The 15,687-nt window shown below is 37.6% G+C and overlaps 1 protein-coding gene across 1 annotated transcript in view; it reads left to right on the top strand.

The window, feature by feature from the left end:
• lmo7b (LIM domain 7b) overlaps positions 1-15,687 on the top strand; it is a 95,676-nt gene that overhangs the window by 556 nt on the left and 79,433 nt on the right. Inside the window, exons 3-4 of the mRNA XM_061974545.2 lie at positions 13,150-13,220; positions 15,005-15,074. Of these exons, the coding sequence (XP_061830529.1) occupies positions 13,150-13,220; positions 15,005-15,074 (141 nt within the window). The remainder of the gene's footprint in view (positions 1-13,149; positions 13,221-15,004; positions 15,075-15,687) is intronic.

Raw genomic sequence — 15,687 nt, 5'->3', positions numbered from 1 at the left:
AAAGTACACTTCATTCAGTTAGAAAGGAGTTAGCTAGAATATTACATAAAGTTGGGAGTGGTACCCAACCACCGGTCCGGGGACCATAGGTGGGTGCTCGGTGTGTGTGTATTAGTGTTGTCCCTATACCAGGGGTCGGCAACCTTTATCAGTCAAAGAGCCATTTTGACCAGTTTCACAAATTATAGAAAACCATGGGAGCCGCAGAAAATTTATGAAATTTTAAATGAAATAACACTGTATACAAAGATTTTTTTTTGCTTTGTGCTATGTATAAACCAGGGGTCTCAGACACGCTACCCACACCTTTTTATATGGGATTTGAAAGCTGGTGCGACACGCGGGTTTTAACTGAATGGTGCTTGTCAGTGTCATGCGTATCGTGTTGGTACAGCATATAACACCCACTATAAACAGCGTGTCTGATCAGCCTCACGTTGTATGTGGCTTTTGCTTGCTCATGTAGGTGACAGCAAGGCATACTTGCTCAACAACCACACAGGTTACACTTACGGTGGCGGTATAAAAACAACTTTAACACTCTTACTAATAATGCGCCACACTGTGAACCCACACCAAACAAGAATGACAAACACATTTCGGGAGAACATCTGCACCGTAACACAACATAAACACAACAGAACAAACACCCAGAATCCCATGCAGCCCTGACTCTTCCGGGATACATTATACACCCCCGCTACCAAACCCCGCCCACCTCAACCAACGCACAGAGAGTGGGGGGGCGGGGTTTGGTGGTAGCAGGGGTGTATAATGTAGCCCGGAAGAGTCAGGGCTGCATGGGATTCTGGGTGTTTGTTCTGTTGTGTTTATGTTGTATTAAGGTGCAGATGTTCTCCCAAAATGTGTTTGTCATTCTTGTTTGGTTTTGGTTCAAAGTGTGGCGCATTATTAGTAAGAGTGTTAAAGTTGTTTAATATGGCAACCGTCAGTGTAACCTGTGTGGCTGTTGAGCAAGTATGCCTTGCTGTCACGTACGTGTGCAAGCAGAAGATGTATAATGTATAACAAGTGTTGAGCTGGCACGCTGTTAATACAGAGTGTAGAGGGCGCCAAATGTTGTACCATCATGGCATGCCCTTATCATAGCTGTAAGGGTGAAAATCGGTGAATATTAATCCCGGGAGTTTTCTACGAGAGGCACTGAAATCCGGAAGTCTCACGGGAAAATTGGGGGGTTCAGCAGGTAAGCTGCTGAGCCGCATCAGAGTGATCAAAGAGCCGCATGCGGCTCCGGAGCCGCGGGTTGCCGACCACTGCCCTATACCAATATTTCGGTACCAATACCCCAGTATTTCGGTGCCAATACCCCAGTATTTCGGTACCAATATACCAGTATTTCAGTACTTTTCTGTACTTTTCTAAATAAAAGGGACCACAAAAAAATTCATTATTGGCTTTATTTTAACAAATTACGGTACATTAAACATATTTCTTATTGCAATTTCGTCCTTAAAGGGGAACATTATCACCAGACCTATGTAAGCGTCAATATATACCTTGATGTTGCAGACAAAAGACCTTTTTTTTTTTTAACCGATTTCCGAACTCCAAATGGGTGAACTTTGGCGAATTAAACGCCTTTTTAATATTCGCTCTCGGAGAGATGACGTCACATCGGGAAGCAATCCGCCATTTTCTCAAACACCGAGTCAAATCAGCTCTGTTATTTTCCGTTTTTTCGACTGTTTTCCGTACCTTGGAGACATCATGCCTCGTCGGTGTGTTGTCGGAGGGTGTAACAACACGAACAGGGACGGATTCAAGTTGCACCAGTGGCCCAAAGATGCAAAAGTGGCAAGAAATTGGACGTTTGTTCCGCACACTTTACCGACGAAAGCTATGCTACGACAGAGATGGCAAGAATGTGTGGATATCCTGCGACACTCAAAGCAGATGCATTTCCAACGATAAAGTCAAAGAAATCTGCCGCCAGACCCCCATTGAATCTGCCGGAGTGTGTGAGCAATTCAAGGACAAAGCGCCTGAAATGGGCTGTCTGCACTCTCAAAGTGCATGTTGTTGCCAAATGTAATTCATATGCTGTAAACCTAGTTCATAGTTGTTAGTTTCCTTTATTGCCAAACAAACACATACCAATCGTTGGTTAGAAGGCGATCGCCGAATTCGTCCTTGCTTTCTCGTGTGTCGCTGGCTGTCGTGTCGTTTTCGTCGGTTTCGCTTGCATACGGTTCAAACCGATATGGCTCAATAGCTTCAGTTTCTTCTTCAATTTCGTTTTCGCTACCTGCCTCCACAATACAACCCATCCATCCATCCATCCATTTTCTACCGCTATTTTCTACCGCTTATTCCCTTTGGGGTCGCGGGGGGCGCTGGAGCCTATCTCAGCTACTATCGGGCGTAAGGCGGGGTACACCCTGGACAAGTCGCCACCTCATCGCAGGGCCAACACAGATAGACAGACAACATTCACACTCACATCCACACACTAGGGCCAATTTAGTGTTGCCAATCAACTTATCCCCAGGTGCATGTCTTTGGAAGTGGGAGGAAGCCGGAGTACCCGGAGGAACCATCCGTTTCAATACATGCGTAATCTGTTGAATCGCTTAAGCCGCTGAAATCCGAGTCTGAATCTGAGCTAATGTCGCTATAGCTTGCTGTTCTTTCCGCCATGTTTGTTTGTGTTGGCTTCACTATGTGACGTCACAGGAAAATGGACGGGTGTTTATAACGATGGTTAAAATCAGGCACTTTGAAGCTTTTTTTAGGGATATTGCGTGATGGGTAAGATTTTGAAAAAAACTTCGAAAAATATAATAAGCCACTGGGAACTGATTTTTAATGGTTTTAACCATTCTGAAATTGTGATAATGTTCCCCTTTAAATAAAACAGTGAACAGTAGGGGTGTAACGGTACACAAAAATGTCGGTTCGGTACGTACCTCGGTTTAGAGGTCACGGTTCGGTTCATTTTCGGTACAGTAAGAAAACAACAAAATGTACATTTTTGGGTTATTTATTTACCAAATTTGCAAAATCTTCCACCAAAAATATTTTTCTTAGTGGAATATTTGATGTGAAGTAATCAGAACCTTGGATAGGTCAATAATTCATAATAACATTGATTTTGATTCAATATTATGTTTTGAGCAATGACAGTTTAAAAGAAAGAAAAAAAAAACAGCTTGGTTTTATTAGTCAACATTGCAACTATTTCTAAATGACATTTAACCTTTAAGCTTTTTTTATTTCACTTGTGTTATGTTTTTCTTTATTTTAATAGTATTTTTAGAATGTGCCGTGTGCCTTTTAAAACATTAGCTGTGGGCCGCAAATGGCCTCCGGGGCACACTTTTGACACCCCTGCTATAGATAATAAAAAATGTAATCTATGGATAAAAAGCAGAGCCTGACGACGCATGCGCGTTTATCATAACTCTCTCTCTCTCTCTCTCTCTCTCTCTCTGTCTCTGCCCCTCCCTCACCAATGCTGCTGCGCGCACAATTTGTTTTGTTTTTAACCCCTTCTTAATCCTGAACGTACATTGAAAATACACACAACCCTAACTCAAAATGCCGGACATTTGAGGCATTTAAGAAACACTGCCCTGACAGCTCCGCAAAAGAGGACATGTCCGGTGAAAAGAGGACGTGTGGTCAGTCTATCGTAGCCCGTTAGCTGCTAGCATGTCGTGTGTTGTGCCTCGGTGTGCATTGTTTACACAACGTGCGTTACGCTACTTAATATGTCCGTGTGGAAACTCGTTCGGTACACCTCCGAACCGGAACCCCCGTACCGAAACGGTTCATTACAAATACACGTACCGTTACACCCCTAGTGAACATACAAGACAACTTGTCTTTTAGTAGTCAGTAAACAAAGTCTCCTAATTAGTTTGCTGACAAATGCAGTAACATATTGTGTCATTTCTCATTCTATTATCTTGTCAACATTATTAAGGACAAGTGGTAGAAAATTAATCATTAATCTACTTGTTCATTTACTGTTAGTATCTGCTTATTTTCTGTTTCAACATGTTCTATCTACACTTCTATTAAAATGTAATAATCACTTATTCTTCTGTTGTTTGATGCTTTATATTAGTTTTGGATGATACCATGAATTGATTAATGTGGACTCCGACTTAAACAAGTTGAAAAATGTATTCGGGTGTTACCATTTAGTGGTCAATTGTACGGAATATGTACTGTACTATACAAGTTTAAATCAATCAATCAATCAATCTAACCACAAATGTGGGTATTGATCCGATACCAAGTAGATACAGGATCATACATTGGTCATATTCAAAGTCCTCATGTGTCCAGGGACATATTTCCTGACTTCATAAACATAATATACATTTTAAAAAACGATACAAGATTTTGTGATGTTAAAAAATATCGATGTAATCATAGTAGTATGGACAAGATACGCTATTGTACGTGGTATCATTACAGTGGATGTCAGGAATAGATCCACCAATGGCGTTTGTTTATATTGTAGCGTCCCGGAAGAGTTGGTGCTGCAGGGGATTCTGGGAATTTGTTCCTGTAGTGTTTATGTTGTGTTGCGGTGCAAATATTCTTCCAAATTGTGTTTGTCGTTGTTGTTGTTTAGTGTGCTTTCACGATATGTCAGTCTACCCCAGGGCAGCTGTGGCTATGAAAGTAGCTTACCACCACCAGGTGTGACTGAATGATGGCTTCTCACTTCTCTGTGAAGTGCTTTGAGTGTCTAGAAAAGCGCTATATAAATCTAAGTCATTATTATTATTATTATTATTATGGCATATCATAAGATTAAACATACAATCTATTAGATAGCAAACATTTTAAGAATTAATCTATGATACAATTCTAAACATTGAGTCTAGAGTGCTAAAACTGCCAGGAGTTAATCAATTGTCAGTATATTAATGTGCAGCTTTTTAAACATCACAAAATGGTTATTTTCTTTCTTCGAAGGAGTTCATGTTTTGTTGTTTGTTTTTAATGCTACTATTTTAACAGGTTTTTTTTTTAAGTTAAAGTTAAAGTACCAACGATTGTCACACACAAACTAGGTGTGGCAAAATTATTCTCTGCATTTGGCCCATCACCTTTGATCACCCACTGGGAGGTGAGGGGAGCAGTGGGCAGCAGCGGTGGCCGTGCCCGGGAATCATTTTTGGTGATTTAACCCCCAATTCCAACCCTTGATGCTGAGTGCCAAGCAGGGAGGTAATGGGTCCCATTTTTATAGTTTTTGTATGACTCAGCCAGGGTTTGAACTCACAATCTACCGATCTTAGGGCAGACACTCTAACCACTAGGCCACAACAAACACATTTGGGTTTTTTTAGCACTTGGCCAGCTGAATGACCAGTAATGCTACATGCCAAAAATAATTCAAGCTGCATTTAAAAGTAATGGGGAAAAAATGTGTATGCTTTATTATTAGGGATGTCCGATAATATCGGACTGCCGATATTATCGGCCGATTAATGCTTTAAAATGTGATATCGGACATTATCGGTATCTGTTTCAAAATTATCGGTATCGGTTTCAAAAAGTAAAATTAATGACTTTTTAAAACGCCGCTGTGTACACGGACGTAGGGAGAAGTACAGAGCACCAATAAACCTTAAAGGCACTGCCTTTGCACACAATATCTACGGCTTTTCACACACACAAGTGAATGCAATCCATACTTGGTCAACAGCCATATATATCACACTGAGGGTGGCCGTATAAACAACTTTAACACTGTTACAAATATGCGCCACACTGTGAACCCACACCAAACAAGAATGACAAACACATTTCGGGAGAACATCCGCACCGTAACACAACATAAACACAACAGAACAAATACCCAGAACCCCTTGCAGCACTAACTCTTCCGGGACGCTACAATATACTACAACCCCGCCCACCTCAACTTCCTCATGCTCTCTCAAGGAGATGATGTCCCAAATTCCAAGCTGCTGTTTTGAGGCATGTTAAAAAAAATAATGCACTTTGTGACTTCAATAATAAATATGGCAGTGCCATGTTGGCATTTTTTTTTTCCATAACTTGAGTTGATTTATTTTGGAAAACATTGTTACGTTGTTTAATGCATCCAGCGGGGCATCACAACAAAATTAGGCATAATAATGTGTTAATTCCACGACTGTATATATGGGTATCGGTTGATATCGGAATCGGTAATAAAGAGTTGGACAATATCGGCAAAAAAGCCATTATCGAGCATCTCTATTTATTATCCAATTAGTCGACTAATCGATAAGATAGTCGTTGACTAGTCGACTATCAAAATATTTATTTTTAGCCTTTAAGTATACTTTATCTTCTATTGAATTAATGTCTTAACTGTATGTATAAACAATGCCATATGAGCTTCTTTTTGCCATGGCTTTTGAAATAAGTTGACAGCAAAGTAAAGTTCCCTCATTTAAAATGCTTTATAAACCCTTGAGCTCTTTTATTACTTCTCTATTTATTAGTAGTCTGTATTACTTTGGCCAGCTTGCTGCAGCTGTTGTGTTGAGGATCAGCGACACTGCTGCAGGTTTGCTCTTATATGACCCGGTGTGCATCTGGAGGATGTGGTTGCAGAGCAATAAAGCATCTTCTGCTTCCTCTGAGTTGGCGGATGTCCAAGCATTGCACATTTTGCAAGGCTTAAACTGAAAGAAATCCATTCAAATTAACCCTGAATGTCGACCAACTCCTGTATGGGATGTCAGTTTTGTCTGAGTGGCTTGTAATGAGAATGTGCTCGGTGTTGGCAGTCAGCCCATACCAGTCTTCTCTATTTCCTGGTAAATATAAGGATGGATAAAGTGTGTGAGTGTGAGTGTGTGTGTGTTGTATTTCTACTCTTCTTGAGACATCAACAAGGAAAAGTAGCTTCCATATGAGGAGGTGTGAACAAGTTAGGACATAAATCATGGTCCCAATACGGAAAACCATTGCATCTAATAGAGAATGTCTCATTTGCAGCCCTGGTGGTGAAATCTATCAAAATGAGGGTGGTCACAAAAAGGAGGGATTTTTGAAATTGACTGTGTCAGTTTCAAAAGTGCTCCCCCACTGGTCAACATATGAAATAACAAGTGAGTGTAAACATTTGAAGTGATCCCCCTCTCGCCAACATATGTAACAAGTGTGTGTAAGAAATAGAAATGCACCCCTTTGGCCAAAATTGATTAAAAAAATAAAATAAATATTTATATAGAGACACACTGTAATAACTTGAAGTAAACAATGAAGATGAAAAACTAATTACAAACAAAACATTCAACAACAAATAATTAAATCCGTCTTTTTCTCACAATGACTTTTTTCTTTTAAAATTGGGAACAATTTCTCATTCTTTCTGTTTCTGTAATGTTGCAATATTCTGTCGTAAAATTATTACTTTTTAATGCAAAATGGTGACATTTGTCATGTAAAATTCTGACTTGGATCACAATATTGCCAATTTATGTTGATGTTGTGAAATAGTGACATTTGTTGTTTTGTCATTTTGCCAAGCAAAATTCAGATTATTATATTTCGAAAATTTTAAAGATTTCTTATAAAATTGTGACTTTTGTCCAGTACAAGTACGACTCTTTTCAAAAAATACGATGTTAAGCTTTTCTTGTGAAATTGCGACTGAGTAAAATTCCAACTTTTATCATAATATTGCACAAATGTTCAGTTTTTCTTGTAAAATTCGGACTTGTGTTGAGTAAAATTACAACTTTTGTTTTAATACAGCAAAAATTTTATTAATTAAAAAAATATATAGTAATAATAATACAGCAAAAATTCAAAGTTTTTCTTGTGAAATTCCAACTCATTTTTCACAAGTTTTTTTTGTAAGTGAATAGTATGTATATATTATTTACGGCGTCCTTGGCAGTGCATTTTGTTTTTGGTCTTTTGTAGGGATGTCCGATAATGGCTTTTTGCCGATATCCGATATTCCGATATTGTCCAACTCTTTAATTACCGATACCGATATCAACCAATACCGATATCAACCGATATATACAGTCGTGGAATTAACACATTATTATGCCTAATTTGGACAACCAGGTATGGTGAAGATAAGGTACTTTAAAAAAAAAAGATTGTTTTTAATTTATTTATAAGATAAGTAAATTAAAAACATTTTCTTGAATAAAAAAGAATGTAAAACAATATAAAAACAGTTACATAGAAACTAGTAATTAATGCAAATTAGTAAAATTAACTGTTAAAGGTTAATAATATTAGTGGACCAGCAGCACACACAATCATGTGTGCTTACGGACTGTATCCCTTGCAGACTGTATTGATATATATTGATATATAATGTAGGAACCAGAATATTAATAACAGAAAGAAACAACCCTTTTGTGTGAATGAGTGTAAATGGGGGAGGGAGGTTTTTTGGGTTGGTGCACTAATTGTGAGTGTATCTTGTGTTTTTTATGTTGATTTAATTAAAAAAATTAAAAAAATTAAAGTAAAAATTACCGATACCGATAATAAAAAAAAAAAAACGATACTGATAATTTCCGATATTACATTTTAACGCATTTATCGGCCGATATTATCGGCCGATAATATCTAGACATATCTAGTCTTTTGTCGAGAGTTACCGTATTTTCTGGACTATAAGGCGCACTTAAAATCCTTTTTTTTTCTCAAAACTCGGCAGTGCGCCTTATAACCCGGTGCGCCTAATGTAAGGAATACGTTTGGTTGAGCTTACCTACCTCGAAGCTAATTTATTTGGTACATGGTGTAATAAGTGTGACCAGTAGATGGCAGTCAAACATAAGAGGTAAGTGTAGGCTGCACTATGTTGGCAATATGACTCAAGTAAACATCAACATTTTATATTTTCCATTTGAAAATATAGAACATTACACACGGCGCTCAAAAAGCTATCAAAATGTTTTAGTACGACTTTGGTAAGCTATGAAGCCGCACCGCTTGATGGATTGTACTGTGCTTCAACAAAGGAGTATTATTATGATGTGTATATAAGGTAAGACATATTATTTGGTGTTTTGTTTCGCAATATTATGCAAAAGCAACTTTTCTTACCTTCTTGTACCTGCTGATCTGTATTTGGGATCTGCATAAATCCTGAGAAATTGTGTGCGTCTGCTATTCAACTCTCATTGTCAATGCAATGTTATAAACTTTAACTTGAAATAGCTTGCAATAAACCAACAAAGCTGAAGCCGAGTATGTTTAATCAATCAAACCATTTATAACACCCCTTAAATCGACTGAAACTGAACAAAAATGCTCGACAAATAGTGCAAGCCAAGCCTAAAACATATATTTAATTACAAGTACTATTTTATTATTAGGCCATCTAAGTGTGTATTTTAAAAAAGACACTTGGGGTTGAAAAAATTTCAAGTAAAACTGTACTACTGTACATTTGTTGTTATTGTGGAACTTTGTTTACTGATGCCACTGTCAACATTCTTAATGCCGAACCGCGCTCACACAAAAAAAAAAAACTACAGTAATTGTGATTTTGAATTCCTGGAGGAACTAATTAGAGGGAAGTATAAAAGAGAATAATAGGCTTTTGAGGCCCTTTGTTAGTTGCAGAGCTGAACCTTTCAAAAACCCATTGTGTCCTCATTACCAAGACCCCTGGCCTTTTGTATGTATTACAGTATGTGGAATTTTTTACCTTTTTAATTTTGGATATTTTGAGACTTCCTGTCTGCATGCATTCTTAAATGGTCTACTTAATAACTTTGCTGCAGTAGCTGTAAAGATTCGTAGTACTGTAGGTAGAAACCGTATGACTGAAGCTGCTCCAATATGCGGTGTGCAGACGTTTTGTCCCTTGGCTATGCACCGAACTGACTGATTGTGGGTGATGGTGTAACGAGGAATATCCGCTTTTTCGACGCCATTGCTCTTAAGCATGCTTGTCAAACTTGTTTTCGTAGAGGGACTTCGTCGCAGTTATGGTTGCTTTCAGAGGGCCGCCTCTAATAGTGAATAGTAATCAATATAGATGTATACCTGTACAATGCATGTTTATAATTGCCAATGCATTTGATTAGAATTTTTTTTTTTTACATACACTGTTAAAAAAAAATCTTCAGATTTTACTGCAAAATACTGCCAGATCAGTCTCCAGAATTTTACCGGTTTTAGTTTAAAAAAAACATGTATTTTGGTTGGGTTTTTTTACAATAAAATTCATGCAACAGAGCTGCCAGTTTTTCTACAATAAAAGCTACGGCTTGTGTTTTTATAGTGTTAATGTAAATGGAAAAACGGTACAAAAGTTTTTTGTACGATTTATTTAAAAAAATATATATATAAAATAAAAAAATGGCAGCTCAATCCCCAGACTTGTACCTTAAAATCTGTTGTCATTTTTACAGTGTACAATTTGATGGGTAACTTACAAAGTATAAGTCAATCAGATATTGAAGTTTTTATTTTAACAAAAAATGTTTGGGAATGTAATATTTTGCTACATTAGATACAATTAAAGTTTAAAATATATGAAATTGCATGCAGTACAATATTTTTAAAAATCAAAATGGAAAGAACAAATACTTTTTTCGTAAGAAAAGATGAAGTACCTTATTAACTCTATTTCGAGGCTTTCACGGGCCACATAAAATGATGTAGCGGGCCAGGTCTGGCCCCCGGGCCTTGAGTTTGACAGCTTTTGGGTGGCATTTTTATATTTTTCATTTTAAAAACAATGCAGTATTTATTGTAACTATTAGGATTCCCATCAATTTTGGTGAGTGAGTGGTGAAGGTCTCGTCAATAAAATGTTAAAAACATGTCCATCCATCCATCCATTTTCTACCGCTTATTCCCTTTGGGGTCGCGGGGGGCGCTGGAGCCTATCTCAGCTACAATCGGGCGGAAGGCGGGGTACACCCTGGACAAGTCGCCACCTCATCGCAGGGCCAACACAGATAGACAGACAACATTCACACTCACATCCACACACTAGGGCCAATTTAGTGTTGCCAATCAACTTATCCCCAGGTGCATGTCTTTGGAAGTGGGAGGAAGCCGGAGTACCCGGAGGGAACCCACGCAGTCACGGGGAGGACATGCAAACTCCACACAGAAAGATCCCGAGCCCGGGATTGAACCCAAGACTACTCAGGACCTTCGTATTGTGAGGCAGATGCACTAACCCCTCTGCCACCGTGAAGCCCTAAAAAAAGACTACTCAGGACCTTCGTATTGTGAGGCAGATGCACTAACCCCTCTGCCACCGTATTTTTTTAAACTTTCAAACGCTAAAATATCTGTAGATCAACTATCTATTATAAAGTTTAGATTTTTTTTGTTTTATGCCCTTGTCAAAGGAAAATTGTTTTTTTTATGGCAAAAACACAAACTATTGTTCTATTGTACTGTTCTAAGTGAAATATTTGATGTGAAGTGGAGCATTAAATAGGTACCGTATTTTTCGGACTATAAGTCGCAGTTTTTTTCATAGTTTGGCCGGGCTCCAGTGCGACTTATGTTTTTTTTTCTTTTTTGTTATGCATTTTCGGCAGGTGCGACTTATACTTCGGTGCGACTTATACTCTGAAAAATATGGTAAATAATTCACAACATTGATTTTTTTATTCATTCTTTTTTGAACAGTGGATGTATAAAAAAAAAAAATCAGACTAAAGGTCTCAGGATCCAAAATACCCCCACTCATAAATGTTAAAAGTAAGTCATATATGTTAATTTTACTTTCAATGCTTAAATTTCTAGATCGTTGCCCAACTTTTCATTACAAAAGAGGCCCAGCACCCACTTTTAAATATTAATATTGAATTAGTCATCTTAATCATGATTATTGGATACGATTTAAAATGTATCTAACACATAAACCTTACACTTATTAGGAAAATAAGTATGAAAAATTTATTTACATTTAATCATGTTTTGCTAAAATGAATAAAATAAAATGAATAAGTTTCTTAATTAAACTGTCCATGAAATTAAAGTGCAAATGAAAACAGCTTCACCACTTTTAGTCATATTTTTTGCGCTTAAGAAACTTCTCTATGACTTTAGCTCCAGACTTCTTCTGTTTGTTTGATTTTGTCATTACTGCCACACGTGGTGGAAAAGTGTATTACAAACTAGTACTGCTGGGACCATAGCTGAAAAACAGATATTTTTTGGCGGCCCATCAATGTGTCTATGGTTAAAAACCACTGCTCTGGGTCAACTTCAGATCTATCCGTCCATAATGAGTTTTCATTATTTTTGAGCAATGCCAGTTTTAAAGTTTAAAAGTGTCAATATTGCAACACTTTGTTGTTACATTACACCTGTTAACTACTGTAATTTTTTTGTAGTACATTCTGTTGTATTGTTATTCAAACAATATTTTAGGGCTGCAACTACCGATAAATTTGATAATCGATTAATCTGTCGATTATTACTTCGATTGATCGATTAATAATTGGATAAAAGAGACAAACTACATTTCTATCCTTTCCAGTATTTTATTGAGGAAAAAACAGCATACTGGCACCATACTTATTTTGATTATTGTTTCTCAGCTGTTTGTACATGTTGCAGTTTATAGATAAAAGTTTATAAAAAATAAATAAATTTAAAAAAAAGAAAAAAGCATGCGTGTAGCATAGATCCAACGAATCGATGACTATATTAATCGCCAACTATTTTTCTAATCGATTTAATCGATTAGTTGTTGCAGCCCTACAATACTTCTTATTTAAAAGTTAGTTTTTACTTTTAAAAGGCATGTTACATGTTAAAATTGTGTCGTTCTGAAGTGGCCAAGCACAGATTCTGTACGGGTTTGGAGTTATGAGCTCGTTCATGGAACCAATTAAGTTCGTAAGTTGAGGTACCGCAATAGGGCAAACTGAGAAATCAGTCTAAATTCAGCAGTGGTTGTCAAACTTTTTTCGAGTACCACCTCGGAAAACACTAGGCTCTCCAAATACCACCATAATGACCAACATTAAGTTACAGTAGCGTGGTAGGCCTAAGTATTTATTAAAAACAAGACATGTTTTATTTAACAAGTGTATTTAATAACTTTAAGCAAAAAATCGACACCCGTTGCTTATTTCACTTTGCTGTGGATTGATGGAAATGATTGCATGTAATATTTCACTAGTTCATTTCTTTTGCTGTTTTGTATTTCAGGAGGTGACTGGGAAACCTTTTGGCAGCAGCGATTTCCGTGCCGCGCTGGAGAACGGGGTCCTGCTTTGCGAGTGAGTGATGAGTCACTTTTTCCTTTTATTCAATTATTTATGTTGTGATCTTCCTGAGCCACTTAGCGATTGCAGTTCATCGTCCTATATTTTTACAAGGGAAATATAAAAATGTCACTTGAGTTGCAGGTTTAGCAACAGCAGACCACATTAGGAACTGCACTTTGTTCAATTAGAAGTAATTGTTATTTTTGCGATCTATTTTAAATACACATGCACCACTTTCATCATGTTTAAATACTGTTTAAAATGACTGTTTAGCTTAAAAGTATTTTTTCCATATCAGAATAACACATTTTAGAGTTGTACTTATACCATACGAGGGTATATTGGTACTAATATTGTACCACGATACTAATGAATTAAAAATTGCTTCTGAATATAATCTGTACTTTTTTCTTTTTTTTTTATCGAACACGACGGCCCGCTTGCTAATAAAATGAGCAAAGGCGCGTGTTAGGCAACGGACAGAAAAACCGTGTGAAGATAGAAAAGTGAGAACGGACGTGGTTTTGGCTTAAAAATTAACGATAAAGTTGAAGCTATCAACACTAAAGCACCGCTCTTGTTAGCTAACATCCATTCGTAGTCAACAGTGTTTTAGCTACTTCCAAATCACTAATCCTCGTTACCATGGCGACAAATAAGTCAGTTTCTTCCAAGTATCATCCCTGCAGGACGAGGAATAGCTAAACATGCTTCACTACACAGGAGGATACAATAGCTAACCGCTAACAGCAAGCTAGCGCTCCTGAATGTAAACAAATGCCACACCTGACATCCACTGTAATGATACAAAGTACAAGAGCGTATCTACTCGATACTACTATGATTGCATCAATATTTTTTATTATCACATAATCGTTTGTCTTTTTTAATGTTTTTCAAACCTATGAAATACGCCCCTGGACACAGGCGGACTTTAATTATGACCAATGTATGATCCTGTAACTACTCGGTATTGTATTCATACCAACATTTGTAATATCACCCAAAAATGTAAAGTATCAAACAGAAGAATACCTGATTACATTTTAACAGAAGTGTCTATAGAACATGTTAAAACAAAGTAAGCAGATATTAACAGTAAATGAACAAGTTGATACGTTTTTTACTGTTTGTCCCTCATATTTTTGACGAAATAATACAACTAGAAATGACACAATATGTTACTACATACGTCAGCAGCTAAATTAGGAGCCTTCGTTTGCTTACTTACGACTATTTTATTTAATGCCAACATTGTTCTTTTATTGCAATTTAAAAAAAAACGTATGTTTAATGTATCCTAAGCTTTTCTATTAAAATAAGCCAATAATGACATTTTTTGTGGTCCCCTTTTATTTTTGAAAGATCTTAAAGTATCGAAATACATTTTGGTTCCTGTAGCAAGACAACCCAATACCATACTGTAAAACCATGATATCCTTGCCTGTGATTATCATCCTGTCAGAATCTCATACTGGCCCACGTCTCGTGGAAAGTACTGTTTTTTAAAAGCTTAAAAAACAACTCGTGAAACTGGTGCATATATTAAACCTGAAGCAAAATTGCACTTCAGTCGTTTACTGCTGGATTTGAACGTTACTGCCAGATGTTTAACACCTACAGACTTGAGCCAAACTGCAGCGTCAGCATAACCAAATATTTAATCTGGGTATTTGCATTTCTTGCTCCTGTTTATATATTTGTATCCATTTATTGGTGCTGGTGTCTTACCTGAGCAAGTGTTTCTGTCCTATCAATATGCTTCCTTGAATTTAATCTATTTAATGTTTCTGTAGCCTGATCAACCAGTTAAAACCTGGCATCATTAAGAAGCTCAATCGACTTTCTACTCCCATTGCTGGCCTGGTAGGTGTTTACATTTTCAGCTATGTTTGTTATTTTGGTGCGACATGCTGTAGTACAGTACCTGGTGACCAGGGGCCTCATGTATTAAGCGTGTGTACGCACAAAATGTAATCGCCCTGAGAAGGGAGATGTTTAAGTTCTACAGATAAGAGGACACAACTTCGTTCTGCTCACGTCTGTAATGACCATACTTGCCAACCCTCCCGGATTTTCCGGGAGACTCCCAAAATTCAGCGCCTCTCCCGAAAACCTCCCGGGACAAATTTTCTCCCGAAAATATCCCGAAATTCAGGCGGAGCTGGAGGCCACACCCCCTCCAGCTCCATGCGGACCTGAGTGACGTGTTGACAGCCTGTTCACACGTCCGCTTTCCCACAATATAAACAGCTAATGATCGAGGGCGAGTTCTTGATTTCTTATGTGGGTTTATTGTAAGGCAGTTTCATTAATGTCCTCCCAGCGCGGTAACACACAACAACAACAGCAGTCAAGTTTTCGTCTACCGTAAAGCAGTTCCTCTGCCGTAAACAGCAATGTTGTGACACTTTTAAACAGGACAATACTGCCATCTACTGTACATGCATATGTGACCCACCCATAATGTGTCACATTT

The sequence above is a fragment of the Nerophis lumbriciformis genome, linkage group LG15 (assembly GCF_033978685.3).
Source record: "Nerophis lumbriciformis linkage group LG15, RoL_Nlum_v2.1, whole genome shotgun sequence".
NCBI classification, from domain to species: domain Eukaryota; kingdom Metazoa; phylum Chordata; class Actinopteri; order Syngnathiformes; family Syngnathidae; genus Nerophis; species Nerophis lumbriciformis.
Note: the sequence above shows the minus strand (reverse complement) of the source record. Positions and strands in the feature narration are given on the sequence as shown.